Genomic DNA, 18875 nt, shown 5'->3' on the forward strand with positions numbered 1-18875 from the left:
GAGTTGGTAGATTGTAAGCAATTATTAGCAGTCGATAGAACCAAATAAATCGACAGAAGAGCGTAAAAATGATAAAAAATGCGAGGAGGAGCGGAGCGCCTCAACTCACGTCCGCACCGCATGGCATGTCCTATATGCCAAAAAATCCTATATGTCCTAAAAATGGATGTACAGTCAACACTTTTGAAATATTTGCTAAACTTTTTATTTAGCAAAGTATAGTGTTAACATTTTGGGATTTATAACACGATTATTGACTGGAAATATCGACACTGGTTGCATTGCATTTCGCACGGTGCACAACTGCGTGTATTAAGTGAACAGGCATTGAAGGATAGATACATTGCAGATGTTTGTTTGTTTGTTTTTTTGTGGGAGAAAACTTTGAAATATGTCAAACTGTTAATTACATATTCCAACAGCACCAGCTGTCAGTCAAAGAAAGTAAATATGTTTTAGAAGAGTTTTCCCCGAATTCAAATCATTAACTCTATAATCTGGGATTAATTGTCGGTATCTGAGCAACTGTAGATGTGCACCTACCCCTTCCCTAACCCAACACTAACCTTCGCTCAGTTGTTATCAGTTGACTGTTGTCGAGTTAGGGGAGGGGTGGGTATGCAGTTATTTAATTACTGACGTTGATCCATTAACTTCCTTATCGTGAACTAAACGCTTCTATGGTTACGCTATCTTACAGATTCGACTTCTTTGCAACTGTGGCTGGTTTTATAGGTGCAGTTTCAACATCCTTCAGTTTTATCGTCTGTGTGAGACCCTTGAGACTTTTGCTGTAAGTATTCAGTTCTTTTTAAAAAATCTTATTGAGTTCTTCATGTTACTAAAGCAATTAATATTCCTTGCAGACTTTTTAAAGTGAAAAAAGGATACCGTGACTTGTTTGAGACAATAGGTGTCTTGTTACCTCGAATGGCCAGGTAATGCATTCTCTGTTCCAGTGGAATTGTCCATTGTTTAGTAGGCGTTGCACTGTTGCTGAAAGTTTATTCATGGCTGAGCGTGAGAATGACAGTTTGTCACGCAACGTCTGCTAGGCTAATGCGGTTTGCTAACGTCGCCTAACCACTAACGTTACTCACAAGAAACGATTTTTCTCTCAGGGTTGCCGTTGTCATTCTGTTGATGTACTACTCGTTTGGAATCATTGGAATAGAATGCTTCTCTGGACTCGAACTAAAGAATTGTTGTGTGTAAGTATTTTCCGTTCCAGTTAGTCTTTTATCGAATATTTTTTCACATGGATTCTTCACAGGTAGTCTCTCAAACTAATGATTGTTTATCGAAACGACCGCATGAAGACCAAGCTCGATCTAATGTTCGGCGTGAAAGTGATATAATGTAAGTCGATCACGTTAAGGCTGGTTTGGTGTACGAATATTGGGGGAAGTAGTATTCCGCATATGTTTGAAATCAGAAATAGCTCAAGTGGAATCGACGTACCCCACCCAATAACCAGTCTGTCCTTCTCTTTCCCTTCATTATCTCTTGGATGGTCTTAGTTCAAGTCACCTTTAGCTCGGAGGTTAAAAGTCTTACGCACTAATTCACCTTTTGGGCTTTAAATTTCACGTGTAGTATCACGTGACTTCTGATATAAACAAACCCCGAAAGTTCGGACATTGAGTTGAGCTCGCAGCACATGTGTCCAAACTTCGGCTTTGGAAATTTTTCTTAAATAACTTCCCACTTTCAAGAAGTTTCTCTACGCTCAAAATTGACATCTTTCTTTTGTCATTTATTTGATCGTTTATTAAGCAAGTTGTCATTTCGCTGCAGTTGAAGCAGATGCTAAGAATGTTACAGGAAGCGCTGCGGCATGGAAAAATTGAACTAGTTCTGCGTACAGTGATGTATCTGATCAGGTATTTTCAGGGTGTTTAGTGCGTAGATTGTCAGATAAATTCCCGTCCGACAGGAAATGTTCGGACACATGTGCTGCGAGCTCGCCTCAATGTCCGAACTTTCGGGGTTTGTTTACATTAAAAGTCACGTGGTACTACACGTGAACTCTAAAGCCCAAAAGGGTCGAATCCTTGTTGAAGCGCTGAACATTTGTTTCTCTCCAATATGGGTCGGTCACCGACTCAACAACCTTGTCTTTCCTAGCATTGTGTTTTATTTTGCACACTATCATGCAGAACAGGCATTTCTTTGACGCATTTTCGTCGAGCAGTGATTTTCAGGCTGTGCGGCGGAAGCATTCGTCCCTACTGCTCGCCTCGGCTGAGAAATGTACAAAAATCCGCCAGCATTTTTAGACCTATGATAGATTGAGAGAGAGAGAGACCTATGAGAGATTGAGCAAGACGTTACGATTTACATTTTGGTATTCCTGAATGTATCTCATCTCTAACTGTATTTTTTATTTTGCACAGAAACACTTCGTGGGAAAGAGCATACAAGGAGGGTGGCTATCATTTGAACAACTTCGATGATTTGCTACATTCATACGGCAAGCGTCTTTAAACTGTTTTCTGGTTAAAGTATTATTGCAAATAGGGAAGAACCACAAATGAAGCACTTTTTTTGTTATAACGAACAAAGGATATCTAGTTTAAGTATGACTAGTTTCTGTGTTATAGGCGGCTAAACCACACTGAGGGACACCCCACGTCTACGCTCGATTTCCGCCGTTTTCTTAAGTCCGTTCTTTGTTCGATCTTCCCCGGCGGGGGGGTGAGGGAGGAGAGTAGGCAGGTAATAGAGCTTACCCTCTGTCGCTATCACCCCGGTACTACAAAAGACCTCTTTTCACCTTTCAGTTGTAAAACGTCTGTAAACATCCTACAATTAGCATACACTTATCGTAATTATTTGCGTCATTGCGTGACTTAATGAGATTTTACAGAAATAGCCAATCATGCGGTAAATTTTGATAAATGGGCCTTTTACTGCTACGCAGGTAATTAAAAATTAAAAATCTTTCTCCAACTCACCCACCAACTCACTTCCCTTTCCGCCTCATGCTTGCAATTTTCTCAAATTCTTTAAAATGGCCACCCTTCCATTGGAGAGTTTCATCACATCGTATATAACCGTTTTTTATTACGTTTCTCTGCAGTGACTTTGTTCGAGTTGACAGTGGTGAACAACTGGTTTATAATAATGGTAAGAAAACACGATTGCTTGTTTCGGTGTTCCACTTGCCTCATAAGCTTCCGACGGTGTTTAGTTGGATCAGCCTTCGTGAGTGCATAGGATTCCTGTGTATCATTATAGTTGGGTTGAATTGGTTACCTTTTGGTGGAGCTAACGGCTTGTTTTGTGCAACTTCTGGATTAGTTTTTGCCTTTTCATAATCAGCTTTCTTTTCCTATTTATTGACAGGAAGGGATAGTTCACCTGACATCAGACTGGGCCAGAATATTCTTTATGTTATTTTACATTGTCACAATGGTAAGTCATAAAATCACCGACTATGATAGTTACACAAGTTTTTAGACAAAGATCTGCATACTTGGGCTTTTGAAATAGCTTCGGGGGAAGGGATACGAAAGTCAATGTTTGCTGGGTGTGTATCGCTGTCATGTCATAACCAGTAACCCATTATAGACTGTTTTGTGGCCAATTAAAGATCCCATCCTAGTCACATTTGGGCCTACACGGTAAGTTTAGGAGAGCTACTCTTCAGCGAGTTACTTAGGCTACCTATTAGGTCCATATGCGGAGATAGAAAAATTATCATAGAATGAAAGAGATGGTAAACTTTGACCCTGGTAGATGAGTAAAGGAGGATCCAAAACGTTTCTGAAACATTTCAGGCTTTTTTAGCTTCTTTTATCTTCTTCTATGTGCCTTTAGAAAATAATTATTTTAGCATATTTTTACCAGTTCTCGGTAATCAAGTATCCTCTTTTTCTATCTTATTTTGACCAGGTTGTTATGACAATTGTTGTGGCGTTTATCCTGGAAGCCTTTCGCTTCCAGATGAAATATAGACAAGAACATCCTGCAAACGAAGAAGGTGAAGAGCTTCAAATATTACTGTAATCGAGACTGTTCTGGACCACTCCGCCGGAAATAACAACATTGAAATGATGAAAACGTTCTCCGTTGTCTCTTTTGTCAATGAATTTCGTATTTCAAAGATCACGTATCTTCGATCGTTGGTGGCGTCACAGACGTTGTACAGCAAAATAAACCTAAGTCGTGTGTGTTACCTTTCAACCTACCATAAAAAAGGAAAAGGTTCGCAAAGCGTACACATTATACAAAGTGGCGTTAATTTTTTTGCTTGTCAAGATGGAGAATAGCTGCGCTTAGAGGAAAGTGTGTTCAATATTGACGAAATGGTTTACCTCTCCACAGAGGATATGAAAATCAGGATGGACATCATTGTGACCTACGAAGAACTCCTGACCTTGGGCCAAAGCTATGTGGAAGATCTGCAGCCCGATCAGCCCGATCAGCCCGATCAGCCCGATCAGCCCGATCAGCCCGATCAGTCCGTAAGAATATCATTATTTCGTTGTCTGTCAGACATTTTCAGTCAACTCCCAAGTTTCCTGTTTTTAAAGGAACGTTCCTTGAGTCATGAAACACCAAATTCGCTTCTTCAACTCAAATTCCTGGCCCATCAAGGGACCAATCAGAGATCTGACGCTAACCCACGCAGCAAGCATAGTACATGATTTCCCACTACGGTAGTATCAAAATGACCGTATATTTATGGTTTCCATTTGCGCTATATTCCGTTCAACAACTTAACGATAAGTTCAAAACTTTCAATCTATTATCACTGGTTATCCAAACGAATTACGAGATACCATCCAAGGATCCCGCAAGACAGCTTCCTATGCTCGTCAGATACATTCAATTGTTGAGAGACCCATAAGTTACATTGAAGGTATAAACAGGTGTCGTTATTTAAGGGTTCTTGTTCATAAATTTTACACTTGTTGGGCTGTAGTATTTTGGTCGATATACTAGGGTCCCAAATGCGTAGCGGCCTGTTGTACCGAGGTTTAACTGTTTCAATACAGTTTGAGACTGTTATGTGACTCGCCTACACTTATTTCATTTCACTGCAGGTTCATTACGTAGGAAAACGCCCCAAGACAAAAATGGATTTGAGAGTAAGAATGTACAAAGATGAAGTCAAGGTATAAACTTTTCATTGATCATTAATTGATGAATTATTCGGGAGTAAATTAGTCAGTTGTTAACAGATGAATTATTCTGTAGTAAATTAGTCAGTTGTTAATTGTTAAATTACACTGTAGTAAATTAGTCAGTTAGACAAGTAATGTAAAAGCGACGAGGTCATACCATTTTGTCATTGCGCCCCTTTTTTTTCGTTCTTTGAATATTATCTCGTTTGTAATAAACCTGTTTCGCTTCTCCTTGTGGCAATGGATACAAAATGAAGAGCCCCTCGAAATAGGAGAACCTTCAGCGCACGCTCATATAACAGAAGGTACAATGGCCATGTCTCCTACCAACTCTCCTTCATCATCAGTCCCCGCGAACACGTCATCTAATGGTCTTGTGACTGATGAGGTAACAATGGGAGAAGTAAACACGAATAAGACGCCACCTTTTGAAAATGTTTGCTTTTCCTTGTAGCAATGGATAAAAAAAGAAACAGAAGAACTTTTAGCGCACGCTCATAGAAATGATGAGGTAGAAATGGGAGGAGTAAACATAGCGTTAGACGAATGAGACGCCACCTTTTGAAAATGGGAGCGGGAAAAACAGATACCCTCCTACAAGGTTCAACAGATTACTCTATTATGTATATATGCTCAGTAAACTCTTACCTAAAATAAGGCGGATACTAGTTTGATCGGTTCCTATGCGGTTGGTTTTTCAAGCGCTCTTAGGGAAGGTACATTTTTTATGGGGGGGGGAGTGGGTCGGGGTATTTTAGAAATTTTTTGCGAAAAAAGTCGTGGCCCTCCCACTTCCCAGAATGGATTAATGCATGACCCCTCACAAATACCTACACAAAAACATCTGACCCTCCCCCACCTCCTCCAAGACAAAAATAACCGGAAGTGAAAATAACTAACCGGAAGAGGTACTCACACAACCACGTCTGCGCACAAAGCAGTTAATTGCGTGGCGTGTGATTGCACGGTGAAAACTTGAAAATGGGCAAGGATGTACGAGGAATAGAAAGAGGGGAATGCGCTTGTGGTGAATGCGAGGATTTCGTGAGGTCAGATGGGCCGACTCGCCTTCCTAAAAAGGATGCCCGCTACTCCTCTGACTATGTTGATGGCACATCAGGTGCGGAACCAAGTGAAAGTGTACGCCCGAGTAGCTTAAGTGACGAATCGTCACCGGAGACTGAAACATTTCGGAAACATTACCGCCGTAAAAATATGGACGAAAGCGGACACGGGTCGAGAGAGACGATTATGTTAGTTGGAAAAGACAGTTTTTTGATATAATATTTGGACACCTGTAAATAAGTCAGATTAATCTTGACTGGTAGCTTTGCTTGTATATACAAGCTTTCGGTTTCTATACACTTCGCGTGTTTGTTAACTAATAAGAGTCAACTAAGCGACATGGAGTCATTTTTTCCTTGTCAAAAAAAACTGTGACCCTCCCCCGGTTGCGAATAAAACAGGTTTGACCCTCCCCAATTTGTAAAAAAAATACTAATAACCCTCCCCTCCGAAGCCCCGGCCCACCAACCCCCCCTCTCTTCCCCCCCCCCCCAATAAAAAACGTACCTTCCCTTATCAATGTATCTGGGGCTGCTCTAACGTCACGTAATGAACTGTAGTTATGTGACGCCGCATTGTTTGTCACACAACGAAAGCATAGAGCGTCAGTTCAGTGTATTCAGCTGGAAATTGTAAAAAGACTTCTAAGACCAGGTTAAAATGGTAAAGGTTTACTTATTATTAACAATTCCGCCAAAATATTTAGATTTCCTAGTGGATTATTTTCATTCTGAAAAAAGAAAAAACCATACTCTGGGAAAGTCTTTTAGGGGGCGAGACAGAGAGAGCAGACCATGATGTTGTGGCTTTAGGCTAATCCGCCCATCGCATGTTGACTGTTTTTTCACGTTACCATAATGCGCTCACTTACTTGTAAAACTTAGTCTCTTAATGCTCCACTATAACGAAACATAAGCTGAAAGCTTCTAGTCTCCAAATTTATTATCAAGAATTCTCGTCCAGAAAAGGAAGCGAAAAGACATAAGTTGTGAAAAAGCTAGTTGATCACTTTTGAAATATAATTTCCCCCTTTACGACAAACCTTAGCAGCATTATTTACGTAGTAAACCTTGAGAATATGCCATACACTTAGTTTACTTTTTTATTCGGCTCTTATGCAGGCGACGTCAGTGAAAAAGAAAATAATAATACTAGCTCAAAGTTAAATAATTTTGCAATAAATATTCCTTGATTCCGTTTGATGAAATGTCTAACTCTAGTCGATCTCCCAACGCGAAAGTGTTTTTCTTTTCCATTTGATATTTTCCTCTTGACAAGGTAAGCTTAACACTTGCATACAGAACATACCTAACGAGTTTAAGCATAACCCGTGTTCCCTTTTTTTCTTTTTGTATTGTTTTTGTTTTTTCTAATTATTTTCCGTTTTTTTCCACGCGAAATATGATCACTTGACTTGCTGATGTACTTTGAAGCTCCCAATGAGTGATTCCAGAAAGTAATTTGTTCTTTTTTTGCGGCTTTTAAATCCAACCGCTGATTAACGAGTATGTTATATGAATTATTTCGTATAAAAACTTCACATTTATTCAACAGTTAGACACCACTAGCGGTGTTCCACCCCGTCACATGACCGTACAGCATGATACATTCCTCCTCAGCTTACAGATCCGAGGGAGTACGGTCATAAGACGAAGTGCAATCTCTTCAGTCACGTCGAGCCGATGTACCATGATCCATTCTTCTGCAGGATTCTGAAATGAACTTTGTAAACTCTGCGCAGTACTTCCATTCCGTGAATTTTGTTCTTCGCGTATGGTGGGCTCTTCCTCTGCCGTCAATGTATTTTCCAATTCATTGCTTTGGGTAGGGGTGTCCACTTCGTGTTCACCCCCAGGAACTAGTTTCGCATTGCCTTCGTTTCCGTCTCGTAGTACCCCCGTTTCCGAAGATACTCCTTCGTTAATAACTCGTACTTCTTCGTCTTCGGTATCGGGGTCGGTAGTAGTTTCCACTAGCCCTTCTACTGCGGATGTCTCAATTTCCGGAGGTATTACATGTACCTCGGCAATGGCTTGTATTTCGTCATCTTCGGTGTTTGCATCGGTTCCCGATGTGTCGCTTTCCGACAATTCATCGTCTTCGGTAAACGGATAAGCCAAAGCAGTGACCACTGTAAGATCCGAGTCGTATCCGTCAAGATGGCGGTGGCGACTTTCAGATTTAGTTTCACTTGTCTGCCTTTGGATTTCGGTGAAGGCATTTCCCTCGTCACTGCTGCCTTTGGTTTCTTCAGCCTTAGTTTCTTCTTCTTTATTTTTCTTCGCCTGTTCGTCAATAACAACTCGTACTTCGACTACACGCCCTCCTAGACCTTCAGCAGATGTTTCAATTTGTTTAGCTTCGCGTGCAACAATCTCTTGAGAAATTTCAACGTCAGCTTTGACTTCCTCCTGTTCATCGGTTTTGTTCTTTTGTGGCGGCAACTCTTTGTTTCCTTCACAGTTAAACTCATCAGCGCTATTTTCTTTCCCTTGATTGCGCTCTTTTGTTGTCCCATTCTCTAAATCGTCTGCCACGTTTGATTTTACTTCAGATGTTTTTGCGTCTTGCTTTACTTCAACAACCACAACAACATCAGCTGTTTCTCCGAGCGCATCTTTGTCTTGGATCTCAATTTCATGATCTTCCCTCTGCCTTTTCAACTCTCGATTGCTGTCTGTTAACTCTTTCTTTCTCTTTACTGCTTTAGAATTTTCTTCGCATTCGGTCGATTTTTCTTCAGTATCTTTTTGGGCGACACTTTGTTCTTCAACACTTTCCTCCAATCCAGAACATTCACTCTTGTCTTCCTCCTCATTCCTCTTTCTAGCTCCCTTATCTGCGTTTACAGTTTTTTCATCCCCTTTCGATTTTTTCTTCCCATGTGGAGCAGAACTTGGATTCGTAAACTTCCTTAATGAACGACGCAAAATATTCTCCTTCTTCTTTTTCTTCAGTGAAAGTTCCGTTGTCACTTCATGCGCCTTTGCGGAGCCGTCTTCCTTTTCTGCGTTGCTTTCTTCGTTTTCGAGAGAATTACCCTGTTTCTCTTCAACAGAGCCCGATTTCTCCTCTGCTGGTGCATCTTCTTCCTCCGCTACAATCGATTTGCGTTCTTCTCGGTTGTTTGAAATTTTCTCTTCAAAGTCGGCTTGCTTGCGTAGTGCACCGCCATCCATAACGTTGACGTCATTAGTTTCTTTGCCCACACCAATTTTAGCGCTCGCGTTAATTTCACTTTTTTCTTCGTCTTTTTTACTTGATTTTCCTTTTGGTTTTTTAAGACTTTGTTTGTTGCGCTTGAAGCTTAGAACCGTCACTTTTTTCTTCTGCTTACCGGTCTCTTTCTTCCTAAGGTCCGCTTTTTCTTCTCTCTCATCATCTTTCTCATTCGATTCACCTTTGTCAGCAGCAACAGGTAGTTTGAGCGAAGTCTCCTCCACGTCCATATCCTGACGATCTTCAGGGCTCTCGAATTTTTCAGATCGCTCCCCATGGCCTTCGCATGCGTCAGTGTTAAAGGTCTGGCTGACATTGTACTTGCCTTTTGTGGTTTGACGGAAACTTGCAAATTGCTTTATATTCATTCCTTTGTTGTTCGTCGCTGTGGACTTTTCGTTTTGGACTCCCTCGGGAGAAGTAAACGGTTCTCTGTTTTCCATCTCCACCGAACCTTCAACAGTCTCGAATTTCGCTTCGTCAGCTTTATCCGCTCGTTTGTCACAAATCTCATCCGTCTTCTCCTCGAAGATCTTCGGATCCTCTGCGATAGTTTCACATTTCAAAATTTCAACACGTTTTTCTTCATCGAGTGAGGCTTTGCGTTTGGAAATTTTACCTTTCTTAGAGCGGCGAAAACTTAATCTCCCTTTCTTGCTGCTGTTGGCTTGATCAGGTTTGAGGGTTTGTTTTTCATTGCTCTTTAACTCTTGAGTTCTTTGTGTCTCCTGTTCACCTTGGCTTTCTTTGTTCGTACTTTCTTTAGCTGTTTCTTCCGTCGTTGCGATTTTCTTGCTGTCCTGTGAGGTGCTTTCTTCTCGGTCAGTTGCCGTTTCACTTCCTTTTTTCTCCGCAAAGATTTCTCCTTTTCCTGCCGTATTCATCTCAGAATTATCGACAGTATTTTTTTTGTCGGGAACAAAATAAGAACTTTCCTGACCTTTAAACCCGCTCTCCAAACGTCCATTAGATTGTGCTTTTGTTGCCTCTTCTCCGCCCTGCGTTTCTGGCGTCGATTTTCGGCCGGGTTCGTCTTTGGCGTCGAGAAGCTGCTTGTCGATTCCACTTGTTTGCGAACTCTCTGCCATTTTAAATACGAAATTTTAGAAAGATCCTAACGCTTGCGTTACAAACTTGTCTTAACAGAAATGATTAGAATTGTTTTAACTGAAAGAGAGATATCAAATCTGTCCAATGATCGTCACAGGGACAGTCACGTGACGCATATGCACGTGAAATTAACGAGTGTTTTATACGAGAGCTTTATCAGCTTGGCATCGAGTTTTTCGCGTCGTCAATCTAGGCAATGTGCGTTTTTCTTTTATCGCTGAGATTGTTTAGCCGAATTTTATGGTCTAGAGGAAAAGGGTATATAGTTAGTTCTACACTGCTAGTAGCCAATCAGAATAATTTTAAAGTCGTAAACTTTCTGCCACATGTTGGCAAGGTGTAAAAATTAGCGCAGTGCTTTAAACACGTAAGCAGTGTCACAAGCTTATATGTGATTTACATGTGAAAAGAACGTGAACAACTGGATCAACACTCATTCTGATGCCTCGAATATAATTTTTATTTGTCTTTTTCCGTTTAAAACTGTTAGCCACAAAAATTACCTCAAAATAACGCTTTTTGTCTTAACGGTGGACTTCCCTTAGCCTTCATTTTGACGGAGCGTGTTTTAAGCTGTTTTTTCAGCGCTATTTCATCGAAACGTTTCCCTCTCGATAGCGATCAATACACGAACAGTTGTTTGCATCCTTTACTTGGTCCTCGCTATATTAAGTTGCGGTTCGAGCATTTTACATGCTCGCACTTAATCAATAGAGAAGGTTCTTGCGAACGGCAAAAAAATTTCATCATTCCCTAAAATATTTTGCCGTAGGAGAATGCGTTTGTTCCTGATAAGAATAAACTTTTCTTTTACTCGCTCCTTTTTTGGAAGTATATGAGGATTCAATAAGTAAACGAAGTAAAGGTCGAGCTTAAAATCCCTTGTGACTCCCATGTGAGTTTAATAAAGGTTACTACGTCATGCTAATCTGTAGCCACGAGCTAACTTAAGTGAATGTGAAGGAAAACGCGCTTAAAATATTAGTTTGCTAACTGAGATAGGAAACACCGAAATGAAGGCATGAGGGTGATTAAGAATGAAAAATATTGGTACAGATTGCAAATTTCCGACTGAAATATTGAGGCTCAATTTTTCACGATTTGTGAAGTGTAACGCACGCAGTGGACACATTGCTGAGAAGGCTTTGGGAGTCATTCTCGATTGTTTCATCTAGTCTCAGTTCACTTATTTCATACTAAACGCGGCGGTCAAGTTCGGGGGACTAAAGTTCAACGAACAGGTCTATTTATGGGTGCAATCAATCGATTATTCATTTACCCTATGGATGTCGAACCCGTTTTTTCGAGGAGACATATTTTTTCCATCCATGATAAAAGAGTAAACTGAATTTTATGTGCCATGGCTAAACAGCTTCAACAATGCGAGTGAAGAAAAAAAGCTTAAGCTAACGGAAAGCAGTTCATTCAAGTTAATCTACAATTATAGCTATCTTGAATTTGGTAAAAAGGATTTGTTTTTTTTTCAGTGGTTAAAAAAACAGCGTGGTAGCTGATCCCCTCAAGGGCTACGATGATTTTCTGACATCTCTTTCATAAAGCTCTGCTTAAACAATGAAGTGAGGACACGTTCCGCCAAGTACTCTCGAGCGAAAACGTCCAAAACTCCACAGGCCCAATTTTACCTGTTTAAGAAATCTCAGACTCGCACAGACTTAAAGGCATTTGTTTTGATATTCGTTTAATATCTTGTTATTTTTTTTACAGATAAACCAGCCTTCCCTCGAAATCAAAAGAATAAAAATGCATTTTGAAATCTATAAAATAAATATTTTTGCTGGTTCCCTAAATCTGGTACATAATAAAAAGACGGAACGAACTATAAATTTAAATCGCCTTTTTTTCACCAAAATATTTTTGTTCAAACGATGCTTTTAAAATTAAACACATTTGAACTCTTCTCAAATTAAACCATCTACGTTTCTTTACAACCCTAAACATTTTCTAAAGTTCCGAATATTTGGAGCGTTACAAAATTTGGAGAAATCATATGATAGTGAAATGACTTTAAAAAAATTAATAAAAAAAAACTCTCGCTCGCAATATCCTCCTAGAGCTTAGAAACTCCGAACTGAACAAATTGCATCGGCTATGCGTATTTCTTCTGATCACAGTGTTGAATGAAATAATTCATATTTTCTGAAATCTTAACAAAACGTTTCAGCGATACGATTATTTTTTTTTTCGAAATAAACTATTTCGAAAAGATAGATTTCTAAGGCAATGCCAAAGAACTGAAAACTGTTAAAATGCAAAGCGGTGGGTCCATCATGCGCCGCACAGTCAATGCCGAGGATTTTTCAGTTATATAACTTGATTTGATTTCTTTAGAGTAAAGGGAACTCATGATAGCATGGTGACTTGATCAGTTACGTAATGAGGAAAATGTTAAAACAGCTTCAAAACGACCAGCTTATTTTAAAATGTGATATGTAAAAAAGGCAGCAGTAAGGTTCTTGAGCGGTTGAAATGAAAATAGAATAAAAAAAAATAGCCATCGCTCTTTGATCATGTCCACAATCCTCAAACGTTTTTTTTTAAGCTCGTGATGGCAGTTCATATGTCAGATTCTTGTAATTCAAGTGAGCTACGCAAACTGCCCTCTTCAAAGTTGGTTACTGCTCACAACAGTGTCTCTTCAATCGGTTTTGCCGCTTCGATCTTCTTTTGAGCCTTTTCGATCATTTTTCGTTGTTTAATCGCAGTTATGAAGTAGTGGGGGTATTTCTTGATCAAAGGCCTAATGAAATACACCAGAACTTGTCTTGTGGCTTCTTTTGCTTGTTGCGCACGATTCAGCAGAGAATTCCAAAGAACGTCTAGTTTTACAAGGCCAAAACCACAGGCACACACGGACATTTCGTACTGAAGAAGGGAAGAAATTGAGTTGGCCAGAAGAAAATTGTCGGTGTTTAATCCAAGACCTTTGAACATCGCGTGCACTTCTAAGTAGGTTCCGGTTGAGGGCACGCCAATCTTGTCTTGTAGGTTCTGAAGACTCTCAACTTTCTTGATCACTTCCATTAATTCGTCCCCGTCGGGTTCGATTTTGTCAGAAACTACACTTTGAATCTCTTGGATTTCTGTGGAAACATCTGGGACTGCGATGTTTTCGCCCATGGCGTCTATGACTCCTTCTACTCCAACATCAGGGCTTCCATCGTCTTGACTGACTAGCTGTGGAACAATTTCCTCGGCGTTCAGGTTGTCCACTACTGGTGGGGTTAGAAGGATCTCTATCGGCAGAGGCTCCTGTTTTTCTTTTTCTTCTTGTCGTTGTTTCTTCTTCTTCTTTGATCGTCTGAATGTCAGACTACGTCGGAATCGACTCTTAGACTTTTCCTTTTCGTCCTCCAGAGTTTTCGTTTGTTCATCTTCTGTTAGTTCATCGCCAGAACTTGGAATTGGCAACTCGCTAGCGGTGACGAGCGAGCGATGTCGTCTGTGTCCATTCTTCTTCTTCTCTGGTTTAAGAGTTTCTTGTTCAGGAGTTTCTTGTTCAGGAATTTCTAATTTTGAAGTTTCTGGTTGTGGAGTTTCTTCTTTAGGAATTTCTGGTTCAGAAACCTCTTCTTTCGAAGTTTCGTCTCCCTTTTTATCACTTTTCCAATGAAACATTCCAGCAAGGCCTCGCTTAACGGAAAAGCTCTCTGCCATGTTCACTTGAATAGCTACAATGACATAAAAACAGATGAACTTTGGTAGCAAGAATTTATGTATTCGTTCTTATATAGCAGAATGAGTTCAAACGTGTTAATTCCCTTACTGATGCAATGCATTACAAATAAGCGTGCCGCTCACCAGTGGAGCACGTTGATTGGACAAACATACGACAAGTGAAACAATTGCTTCGTTTAGATTCGGCAGTCTCGATCAAAGTTCACATAGTTTGTTGTCGTAACGAATTTGTCAATTGAACTTTAATATGAAAATAAATTGAACATTGTTCGCTGAAAGGTAAAATACAGAATTATCTCCTTGTTGGTCGTACGTAGTTCCTAAGATTATATTTCTCCCATGGCGTACAATCCGATTGCATGAGAAATGCACTGAAACCCTTCGTAGGCAAAGAAAAAATTCACATGGAGCCTTAACCTTGTACAAACAGAGCGTCACGTTAGTGGCAGAAATTTTATTGAAGTTAGGTTTTATTATGAGTTTTTTCTTTCGTTGCAATAAAAAAAGTAACCAAGATTGTGTTACAGCGTTTTAAGCCGCTGTCACCATTTTTTTTTGACAGTATCGGTCAAAAAAGAAAAAATTTCAGGTCAAGAGAGTGAAGTAAGGATTGAGAATACATTCTTGCAACCAACACCACCATTAATGTATGACGAGACGTAAGGAGAATCTGCATTTTGACGAGAGGGTCCAAAGAACCGCAGTCAAAATAGATTATGTAAATATTCCGTGATAAAGCTCAACCAAAAGTTTCGGTTGGAACATGACCCTTGAAAATGACCCGAGAATGTTTTAGGTGTTGAGGTAAATGCTTGTCATAACTCGAACTCAGAAAAAATAAAAATGCAGTCGTCTTCATGAAGTTCCATACTCTTTTACCTTGGACTTTTTTTTTTGTCTGAGTTCAACGTATATATGAGAGAATAAATTTTTTAGCTTTCTTGAGAATGCTTGGAGATTAAGTCAGAATATTTACGTAGCAGTTAAACCTTTGAAACGATGGGACGTTCAAGTACGATGGGAAACGCGAGGTAGGCACGCGACAAGCTCGAGTCCGATCATAAATAATGCGTTGACCTTTATAAAATATTCGTTTGGACCATTGCATAATATGCGGCTGTACCTAATCTCGGATGTTTAGATAAATGAATGCTTCATCATTGGTCCACCGCCAACTGTTAATCGTGACCATTCCATTCCTTTGCCGGAAACAGGGTCGAATTCAGCCATGGGGAACGTGCGTAGATGGCCTGCAATTTTAATTAGCGTCCTCCCCCTTTCCCGCCTCTCCGAACAGAAACAACATGCACATGATTGGAAACGTGCCCAAGACTCCTTAAATCTTGAGCTATAACTGTGTTTTTTTTCTCCGCCGACCTTGCGATTGATTATCGATTGTAGCTTTTGTACGCTGTTAGCGGTGCGGTTTGGGCGCTATATCATTAGTGTATTTAGAGTCTCCCACATAAATCGAGTTTTGATAAAGCGATAAATGCTATTATTATCCAACTGCGATATATAAAGCGATGTGTTATTATTATTCAACTGCACAAAGCAGAGTAAGAAAAAAACGCTTGAATCGAGTACAAACATCCTGAGATATATTGCATTGTAGAAAAACATGTTTAACCAGTCGGCTGCGCGCGCTACGCTTCCCCATGTGCTTCGCTTTTTCCCCTTTCTAAGACATGCACATGAAATAAGCATTTGGATGATAACTTATAAGACGTTTTGGTGTGTAGTATCGCTGAGTATAAATTGCTCATCGCTCATCAAAAAAGAAAAGAAAAAAAAAGGACAAGTATTTTCTTGGAACGAAATTTTCGTACTCGCTTTGCTAACATGAAGTTGTAGAAACTCTTGTTCATTTACGCCATAGGCGCCTTCAAATCGTGTTTGAAAAAGAGCGGGAAAGCGCGACAAGACGAGGTTTTTTCGTTGTGCTTCCTATGTATCCGTACGATCCCTATTTCGTTCATTTATTTGCTCATCAATTCGTAGTCTATTCCTTGCCTGCCTACTCGTTCGTTAGGCTTACTCATCAGTCTGCCGATCTTCGAACTCCTTTAGTTGCATTCAATGCGGAGATAAATGATTGCGTGAACTACACAGAAACGCTCATTGAAAGATACAGGTGTTGTTTATTTTGCTATTGTTTTTTTACATATTTTCTGTCACGCAGGCTTTTGATTACATCCATCTCAGATGACTTCCAGTCATCTTTTGGAATGCAACTCAGGGGAAAGCAAACTCAGTTGTACTATATTTGTAAAGCTGACCTCTAGATTTTTATAGAAAGTACATTACTATGACAAATTCACATTCCTCAAAATTCCTTCTTGAAAGTTTGACTTTTGTTAAAATGTAAACATATCTTACGCTTTTGGAAAAAAAAAGCAATTTGAACTAAGTTACAAAGTGATTGCACGTTTTGTAACAACTTTTGTTCGCTCAAAATTCTCAAAATGAACCTATTACGAAAATGCTTAAAAAGGAACAAGCGATCTTTCATTTTCGACTGATCCTACAGTTACTTTCTAAATAAAAATAAACTTAACAATGCTATTATATTTCATTATTTCTCAGTACGAAATACGCTTCGTATCTGAGAGTGTTTGTTCAAAATAGTTTCGTAATACTCCTCTGTAATTGATGGATTTCCCTTCAACCATCCTTTCTTGAAGTTGTTCAGAGAATAAGGCAAAAACTCTCCGGTTCAACTTCTTTGTAAGGTGTGCATTTCCTTCTTAAATAAAGTGTTCGTTTCGCATCTTCCTTCTCAAAATCTCGAAGATTGAGATCAACTATTGTCCATTCTCCGATTGATGAGAAAAATACTGAACTCTCAGCTATCCCACAGACACTATGAACTGGATTTGGAACCGATCCACGGCAAGCATCGGCGCTTTTAGAACTAGCTGGGTTTTCGTCGCTTGCGTCCTGTGTCTTTCCATAATAGCAGTTCGGTTTGTATTTCTCCATTTTGTGTCTGACGCCGTCCGATTTCGTTCTTTCCCAGAAATGAAGATTAAGATTTACATATTCAAAATCTCCGTTTGGGGTTTTAATCTTTGGATGTTTGTCAGTGTGCAGCTGTGTGATTTCCACCGGAATCAAATCGTGCGTTGTCCGAGTTTTTATTTCAGTAATTAACCCCTCGTCTGAGCCATTAGTTCTCAAAACGGTGGTTTGATCCTCGTGGAAGTTATGATTCCACTCCAACTGACAACTAGGGATTGCTGAACAGTCGCAGTGAGAGTTGTTTAGATCGCCGAATGGCAACTGGTGTTTAGTCATTACTTGCGGAAACCTTCAAGAAAATGAAAACAGATTAAAATGCAGATTCAGTCGCTTGGAATAACAACGTGTAATGTAAGTCAAAAATAGCAGCAAAGAAAATGAAAAATCAATGTGCTTCTTTTCATTGCTGATTACATTGTTCGTGGTGATTCCCATTGGAATTACTAACGAAATGTTTCAATCTAATTTGGTTCTCAACTGTTCGTATTTACCACCTGGTTTGGGTGATGTAGAAGCAGAACTACTCTTTTTATCGAACTGTTGGACTGAAAGCTGCTTGTAATCAGAGAGACAAAAGAGAACAGGACAAAACTAATAAAAAATTTAGTAGCAATTTACTACCAGCCTCTAAGAGGCTATTGAGCCCAGGCCTCCGCCTTCTCCTTTCCCATATCCTCTTCCCGCTTCTCGCGAGGATCGAAACGAAAACACCGAAAAACGACGCTAATGTTACAAGCCAGTGAGAGATTTGAGATAACCAATAAAAGAGGAAGGAAAACCTTTAATGAGAAGGTGCAAACTACCAGTTGTTTTATAACTATTGATAATCCTCCTCCTGTAAATATCAAACCGGTTGCCACTTATTTGCACTTAGACACGTCAAATTGTTTCAACGCCTCCGATCGATTTTTCTCTCAGGGATCTTGCGATTTAAGAGACATCATGAGTTAGAGGATGGTAACCAATTTCAAGCTAATTTTAGCTCATATGACAACTCATGTCGCTTCCCGTTTTACACCCTAACATCAGTATGCATATTCTCCATACTGTTCTCTACATATTTCCTAAGGTGCTGACAAGGAGAATTTGCCTAACAATCAACAGCTTCTGTAATTGACGATCATTTCCATTATTCTCATGACCTTAATGTTTGAGTCAGGGCTGATATTGTAAGGAGAAATTAGATGTTAGTCACTCTTAGGGGTTAAAGCTCTTACTGGTGCATTCCTATTGCTGACTTCTTTTGCACAAATTATATTTTTTATACATCGGGAGATGACGACATATAGATCGAATAAAACTTTGCGGCGACTTGAATACTATGTACATGAAAATGTATAGTTTTCATGAACCCATTTAGAATTTTTCTTGGCAGGAAAGAATTGAGGAATTACGTCAGTGACGGCTGGTGTAAACCGATTTTAGGGGCGAAGAACATCGGCAATATTTCGTCAAGATCAGATTAAGGACCGCTGGGAAATTATTACAATTTCAATACAGTCTCGAGCAGAAGGCAATGCGAAGATTTAAGAGGTAATATATTTTGACTGAGCGCCGAATTCTCAAGCCTTCAACCATAACAAGGAGATCTTGAGAGGTGTCAAATTGATGATGGTCGCGTGATCGCCCACC

The 18875-nt window shown here is 39.8% G+C and overlaps 3 protein-coding genes across 3 annotated transcripts in view; 1 reads left to right on the plus strand and 2 right to left on the minus strand.

Annotated features, from left to right (window-relative positions):
- The window catches only part of LOC149036903 (two pore channel protein 1-like), a 22859-nt gene extending 17177 nt beyond the window's left edge, over nucleotides 1-5682 (plus strand). The window contains exons 19-28 of the mRNA XM_089188640.1: nucleotides 701-793; nucleotides 867-938; nucleotides 1122-1211; nucleotides 2397-2473; nucleotides 3083-3129; nucleotides 3349-3417; nucleotides 3898-3985; nucleotides 4330-4469; nucleotides 5052-5123; nucleotides 5587-5682. Coding sequence (XP_089044766.1) covers nucleotides 701-793; nucleotides 867-938; nucleotides 1122-1211; nucleotides 2397-2473; nucleotides 3083-3129; nucleotides 3349-3417; nucleotides 3898-3985; nucleotides 4330-4469; nucleotides 5052-5123; nucleotides 5587-5682 — 844 coding nt within the window. The remainder of the gene's footprint in view (nucleotides 1-700; nucleotides 794-866; nucleotides 939-1121; nucleotides 1212-2396; nucleotides 2474-3082; nucleotides 3130-3348; nucleotides 3418-3897; nucleotides 3986-4329; nucleotides 4470-5051; nucleotides 5124-5586) is intronic.
- A 1883-nt stretch (nucleotides 5683-7565) lies between these two features.
- On the minus strand, nucleotides 7566-10956 carry LOC113681008 (uncharacterized). The gene is made up of 2 exons (XM_027198064.2): nucleotides 7739-10956; nucleotides 7566-7704 (listed from the first exon to the last, which is right to left on the minus strand). Exon 1 carries the CDS (start codon nucleotides 10502-10504, stop codon nucleotides 7781-7783), a length of 2724 nt encoding a protein of 907 aa, XP_027053865.2. The 5' UTR covers nucleotides 10505-10956; the 3' UTR covers nucleotides 7566-7704; nucleotides 7739-7780.
- Nucleotides 10957-12208: 1252 nt separating this feature from the next.
- Nucleotides 12209-14357, minus strand: LOC113681009 (uncharacterized). The gene has a single exon (XM_027198065.2). It carries the CDS (start codon nucleotides 14199-14201, stop codon nucleotides 13167-13169), a length of 1035 nt encoding a protein of 344 aa, XP_027053866.2. The 5' UTR covers nucleotides 14202-14357; the 3' UTR covers nucleotides 12209-13166.
- Nucleotides 14358-18875: the final 4518 nt, after the last annotated feature.

This window comes from Pocillopora damicornis, chromosome 12 (assembly GCF_964200805.1).
Source record: "Pocillopora damicornis chromosome 12, jaPocDami1.2, whole genome shotgun sequence".
NCBI lineage: Eukaryota > Metazoa > Cnidaria > Anthozoa > Scleractinia > Pocilloporidae > Pocillopora > Pocillopora damicornis.

What these genes read in the sequence shown, in the direction of transcription:
- LOC113681009 (XM_027198065.2), bottom strand. Translation starts at nt 14,201, where the DNA reads ATGGCAGAGAGCTTTTCCGTTAAGCGAGGCCTTGCTGGAATGTTTCAT.
- LOC113681008 (XM_027198064.2), bottom strand. Translation starts at nt 10,504, where the DNA reads ATGGCAGAGAGTTCGCAAACAAGTGGAATCGACAAGCAGCTTCTCGAC.